Source organism: Eptesicus fuscus, chromosome 21 (genome assembly GCF_027574615.1).
Source record: "Eptesicus fuscus isolate TK198812 chromosome 21, DD_ASM_mEF_20220401, whole genome shotgun sequence".
Classification (NCBI taxonomy): Eukaryota; Metazoa; Chordata; class Mammalia; order Chiroptera; family Vespertilionidae; genus Eptesicus; species Eptesicus fuscus.
This window is the reverse complement of record NC_072493.1, coordinates 50,078,107-50,083,995: the sequence shown is the minus strand read 5'-3', so window position 1 is coordinate 50,083,995 and position 5,889 is coordinate 50,078,107. Positions and strand designations below refer to the sequence as shown.

Here is a 5,889-nt window from a genome sequence, read left to right as displayed (position 1 = left end):
GGACCTGCACAGCTTCTCCCTCTGTGTCCATAGCCTCCCCATGGCCCCCAACACACCCAGGGCCTGCAGGCGGGCTCGGGGCTGGGTAGGGAGGCGTCTCCATCTCTCTCTCTCTCTCTCTCTCTCTTACCCTTCCCCTCCCTCAGCCTCAGCACAGGCCCCCGGGAAGCGGGAAGGGTGGGGTCCCACCAAGGACGTTTTGGGGTCTGAACCGGGTAGTAGACTGCCCCAGGCCTAGGCTTTTCCGCCTCAGAATGCCAGTGAGAAAAACAACCGCTACGCCCTGCTCAGAGCAGATCAAATCCCGCCACCCTCCCTTCCTCCCTCCCTCCGCGACCCCAGAGGGACTATTTTTTTTTCCATTCAACCAATTTCCTGGCTTTTGGCCACTTCGTGTGAGAACCTCCCCAAAGCGGGAGACTCCCCTCCATCCGGGTGACTGTCTAGGGCAGCAGAGCAACTGGGAGCCCTTGGGGAGCTCCTGGCAGAGGAGGGAGGAGGGCAGCCCGGGCTCCCAGGGTCCCCTGTGGCTGCTTAGGGAACAGACTGGACACGGGCAGGAGGAGGAGAGGAGGGTCAGGACTGAGCTCCATCATCCAGGTGGGGAGGGGGGTGGGAGGGGCTTGATTCTGGAAATAATTTGATCAGAGAGGACACAGGAGGAGAGGACAGGAGCCCGTTATAATCTGGGAAAATTAGAAAGTTGGTAGGAGCCTGGCCTGTATGGCTAAGCGACTGAGCCAGGAGGTCATGGTTCCAAGCCCAGTCAGGACACATGCCCTGGTTGCAGGCTCCATTCCAGTGGGAGCGTGCAGGAGGCAGCTGGTCAATGATTCTCTCCTCATTGATGTTTCTGTCTCTCCCTCTCCCTTCCTCTCTGCGATCAATAAATATTAAAAACAAAACAAACACTGACTGTCAACCCCTGTCGGTTTGGCTCAGCGGATAAAGAGTCCACCCGTGAATGAAAGGGTCCTGGGTGCGATTCTGGTCACAGGCATGTAGCTCTGTTGCAGGCTCCATCCCAGGGCCTGCCTGTCAGGGGGGCACATGTAGGAGGCAACCAGTCCCAGATGCAGTCCTACTGCTCAGGGAACTGCACCTCGGGGACCTGCACAGCTTCTCCCTCTGGGTCCATAGCCTCCCCATGGCCCCCCCACACACGCAAGGCGGGTGTGAGGCTGGGTGGGGAAGGCGTCTCCATCTCCGTCTCTCTCTCTCTCTCTCTCTCTCTCTCTCTCTCTCTCTCTCTCTCTCTCTTACCTTAGAACTCCTTCCACTCCCTCAGCCTCAGCACAGTCTCCCGGGAAGGGTGGGGTCCCCCCAAAGACGTTTTGGGGTCTGAACTGGGTAGTGGACTGCCCCAGGCCTAGGCTTTTCCGCCCTCCGAAAGCCAGTTAGAAAATCAACCGCTTCACCCTGCTCAGTTAGACAAGGTCAAATCCCGCCATCCCTCCATCCGCGACCCCAGAGGGACTATTTTCCCCCCATTCAACCATCTCCCTGGCTGTTGGCCACTTCGTGTGAGAACCTCCCCAAAGCGGGAGACTCCCCTCCATCCGGGTGACTGTCTAGGGCAGCAGAGCAACTGGAAGCCCTTGGGGAGCTCCTGGCAGAGGAGGGAGGAGGGCAGCCCGGGCTCCCAGGGTCCCCTGTGGCTGCTTAGGGAACAGACTGGACACGGGCAGGAGGAGGAGAGGAGGGTCAGGACTGAGCTCCATCATCCAGGTGGGGAGGGGGGTGAGGAGGGGCTTGATTCTGGAAATAATTTGATCAGAGAGGACACAGGAGGAGAGGACAGGAGCCCGTTCTAATCTGGGAAAATTAGAAAGTTGGTAGGAGCCTGGCCTGTATGGCTAAGTGACTGAGCCAGGAGGTCAGGGTTCCAATCCCAGTCAGGACACATGCCCTAGTTGCAGGCTCCATTCCAGTGGGAGCGTGCAGGAGGCAGCTGGTCAATGATTCTCTCCTCATTGATGTTTCTGTCTCTCCCTCTCCCTTCCTCTCTGCGATCAATAAATATTAAAAACAAAACCAAACCAGGACTGTCAACCCCTGTCGGTTTGGCTCAGCGGATAAAGCGTCCGCCCATGGATAAAGGGTCCTGGGTGCGATTCTGGTCACAGGCATGTAGCTGGGTTGCAGGGTTCATCCCAGGTCCTGGTCGGGCTCGTGTAGGAGGCAACCAGTCCCGGATGCAGGTCCTACAGCTCAGGGAAGTGCACGGCCCGGGGACCTGCACTGCTTCTCTTCCTACATCAATGACCTCGCCCTCGGCCCCCAAGACACCCGAGGCTGACAGAGCCCCACTCAGTAGCAGCAGCTGCACATCCTTAGGAGCTGCAAGCTCACCAGGGCTAGGGGTGGGGCAGGGTGGAGTAGGGAGGGGCTGGGCTGGGCAGGGAATGCTTCTCTCTTTCACCACCTTAGAACTCTTTCCACTCCCTCAGCCCCAGCACAGGCTGTAATCTGATTGACAACCTCAGACCCTATAAAAGGGGAGGAGCCTTGGGAAGCACCTCAGAGGCACCAGAGCCGGCAGCCAAGCCCCACAGCAGCTCAGTGTTGGGCCAGGATCACCCAGTGTGAACGTCTGTGTCTGAGGAGGTGAGTTTGGGGAAGGAAAGGCAACGTTCCCGTTGTGTGTGTGGGCGTGTGCACAGGCATGTGCGTGTAGGCTTGGCTGTGAGGAGAGGGTTCCCCGGGACAGAGATAGGGGGTCTCTCAGGCCCCAGAAGGTCTGGGATGGCTGTGACTCCAGCTGGGCAGGAGCTGGCTGGGCTGCAGGAGACCCCACCTGGGCAAGTCTGTGTGTGTGGCTGATGTCCTGTTCATTGTACGTTTCTAGGAGCTCATTTCCATGACACCTTGGGAAAGTGTTGGTCTGTTGGGTGCAGGTTGAGGGCTGAGGATTGGGGTGAGTGAGGGTGGAATCTGAAATGGAAGGTGTGACTTGGCTCAGGGGTTGAACATCAACCTATGAACCAGGAGATCAGGGCTGGATTCCCGGTCAGGGCAAGTGCCTGGTCTGTAGGCTCAATCTCAAGTGTGGGGCGTGCTGGAGGCAGCTGGTCAATGGTTCCTCATTGATGTTTCTCCCTCTCCCTCCTTTTCTGCTATCAATAAATATTAAAAAACAAAACATGGCTGTCAACCCTTGTGGGTTTGACTCAGCCAATAAAGCATCTGCCCCGGGATGAAAGGGTCCTGAGTGTGATTCTGGTCACAAGCATGTATCTCGGTTGCAGGCTCCATCCCAGGACCTGGGTGTGTGTGTGTGTGTGTGTGGCGGGGGAGGGGAGCTCATGTTGGAGGCAACCAGTCCCGGATGCAGGCCCTGCACCTCGGGGACCTGCACAGCTTCTCACTTTGGGTCCATAGCCTCTCCGTGGCACCCCAGACACCCAGGGCCTGCAGGAGGGCTTGAGGCTGGGCGGGGAAGGCCTCTCTCTCTCTCTCTCTTAATTTTAAATTAATAAGATTACCTAAATCTTCTGCTAGTCGACATTCAGGAACCTTCAAATTATTTGTATTAGTATGCCCTGATATATTTCCTGAATCTTGGACCACACTCGCCTCACAAAATAATGTAAGCTTGTCATCTGGTAAAAGACCATTAGCTTCATCAAGCAAAAAATCCCTTCGAATGAATTTTTTAAAACCCCAGTCCTTTCCTTGTACAAATCGATATGCTCTTTGGCTTTCCATTGCGTTTGTTTCTTCCCTTTTCGCGTTCAGAAGGGAACATTTGAATTTTGCTCGAACTTCACTTTTTGGGCAGCTGACTGAAAGCAAATATAAGGACAAGTAGTCTTTACTTTCATCATCTGATCCTTTCGGATGTACCCTCAGGCACCATTTCATTTTGTCACTTGGGCTAGATGAGAACGTTGAACTTTTTAACACTTCACCCATCTCTTCTCGACAAAAACTGAAGTTATTAATGGTCCACAGGTAGGAACATTTTACTACTTTAACCTGTGTATAACACCAGCTTTCTGCCATAGGAGCAGCAGACGTATCTCCAGGGAGAGGTGGGGTGGGTTCCCCAGACATTGCCGCTTTATTGCAGTCTTCCAAGATTTATGCCCTCTCCCATGCAGTTGAGCACTTTACCGGGCATGCGGGGCAGCCGTGGAGGCAAAGGTGATGGCGGCGAGTCTTCCACTCCTCCCAGCCCGCCCTCCTTCCCTATCTCCGGGTCCTAAACTTCTTCCTTGGGATAAACAAACCCACCGCTCCCGCAGCCCCGGGCCGGTCGGGGCTCTGGCTTCCGAGTTGCGATTATCTCTCTCTGTCTCTGTCTCTCACCTTAGAATCCCTTCCCCTCCCTCAGCCTCAGCACAGGCTCCCGGGAAAGGGTGGGGTCCCGCCAAGGACGGTTTGGGGTCTGAACCCGGTAGTGGACTGCCCGAGGCCTAGCCTTTTGCATGTCGAGTGTGACTCCACACGGTTAGCATCGGTAGCAGCTCGTCTGTCGAGCCACACTCGACGCGTAGTTTCACCGTGGGGGGGTGAAAAATTATAGAGATTAAAATTATTCTTTGAATGTATCAATAATATGAAATATTTAAAAATCCAAATAAATAAGTTTGTATGAAAAGAAACTCCAGTTTTTTTATTCTACTGCCGCGCTTTGTAAAATCTGGGGTATTTAAACAATTAAATCCCGAGTAGAATAAAGGAATCGAGAAAAAAGCAAGCGAGTGCAAAGGGCTAGGCTTTTCCGCCCTCCGAAAGCCAGTGAGAAAAACAACCGCTACGCCCTGCTCAGTTAGACAAGATCAAATCCCGCTATCCCTTCCTCCGAGACCCCAGAGGGACTGTTTTTTTCCATTCAACCATCTCCCTATTGGACACTTTGTGTGAGAACCTCCCCAAAGCGGGAGACTCCCCTCCATCCGGGTGACTGTCTAGGGCAGCAGAGCAACTGGAAGCCCTTGGGGAGCTCCTGGCAGAGGAGGGAGGAGGGCAGCCCGGGCTCCCAGGGTCCCCTGTGGCTGCTTAGGGAACAGACTGGACACAGGCAGGAGGAGGAGAGGAGGGTCAGGACTGAGCTCCCTCATCCAGGTGGGGAGGGGGGTGAGGAGGGGCTTGATTCTGGAAATAATTTGATCAGAGAGGACACAGGAGGAGAGGACAGGAGCCCGTTCTAATCTGGGAAAATTAGAAAGTTGGTAGGAGCCTGGCCTGTATGGCTAAGTGACTGAGCCAGGAGGTCATGGTTCCAAGCCCAGTCAGGACACATGCCCTGGTTGCAGGCTCCATTCCAGTGGGAGCGTGCAGGAGGCAGCTGGTCAATGATTCTCTCCTCATTGATGTTTCTGTCTCTCCCTCTCCCTTCCTCTCTGCGATCAATAAATATTAAAAACAAAACAAAACACTGACTGTCAACCCCTGTTGGTTTGGCTCAGTGGATAAAGAGTCTGCCCATGGACTAAAGGGTCCTGGGTGCGATTCTGGTCACAGGCATGTAGCTGGATTGCAGGCTCCATCCCAGGTCCTGGTCGGGCTCGTGTAGGAGGCAACCAGTCCCGGATGCAGGTCCTACAGCTCAGGGAAGTGCACGGCCCAGGGACCTGCACAGCTTCTCTTCCTACATCAATGACCTCGCCCTTGGCCCCCAAGACACCCGAGGCTGACAGAGCCCCACTCAGTAGCAGCAGCTGCACATCCTTAGGAGCTGCAAGCTCACCAGGGCTAGGGGTGGGGCAGGGTGGAGTAGGGAGGGGCTGGGCTGGGCAGGGAATGCTTCTCTCTTTCACCACCTTAGAACTCTTTCCACTCCCTCAGCCCCAGCACAGGCTTTAATCTGATTGACGACCTCACACCCTATAAAAGGGGAGGAGCCTTGGGAAGCACATCAGAAGCACCAGAGCCGGCAGCCAA

At 55.0% G+C, this 5,889-nt stretch overlaps 1 protein-coding gene across 1 annotated transcript; it reads right to left on the bottom strand.

Moving 5' to 3' along the window:
* Positions 1-2,310: 2,310 nt before the first annotated feature.
* LOC129147578 (speckle-type POZ protein-like) lies at positions 2,311-4,056 on the bottom strand. The gene is made up of 2 exons (XM_054710118.1): positions 3,486-4,056; positions 2,311-2,357 (listed from the first exon to the last, which is right to left on the bottom strand). Exons 1-2 carry the CDS (start codon positions 4,054-4,056, stop codon positions 2,311-2,313), a joined length of 618 nt encoding a protein of 205 aa, XP_054566093.1.
* Between the last annotated feature and the right edge of the window lie 1,833 nt (positions 4,057-5,889).

Bases quoted from the DNA above. Each gene is read 5' to 3' on its own strand.
- LOC129147578 (XM_054710118.1), bottom strand. From the start codon at position 4,056: ATGTCTGGGGAACCCACCCCACCTCTCCCTGGAGATACGTCTGCTGCT. The intron at 2,358-3,485 runs GTAATCTTATTA...CCCCACCCCTAG, and splicing joins TCGACTAGCAGAAGATTTAG to CCCTGGTGAGCTTGCAGCTC.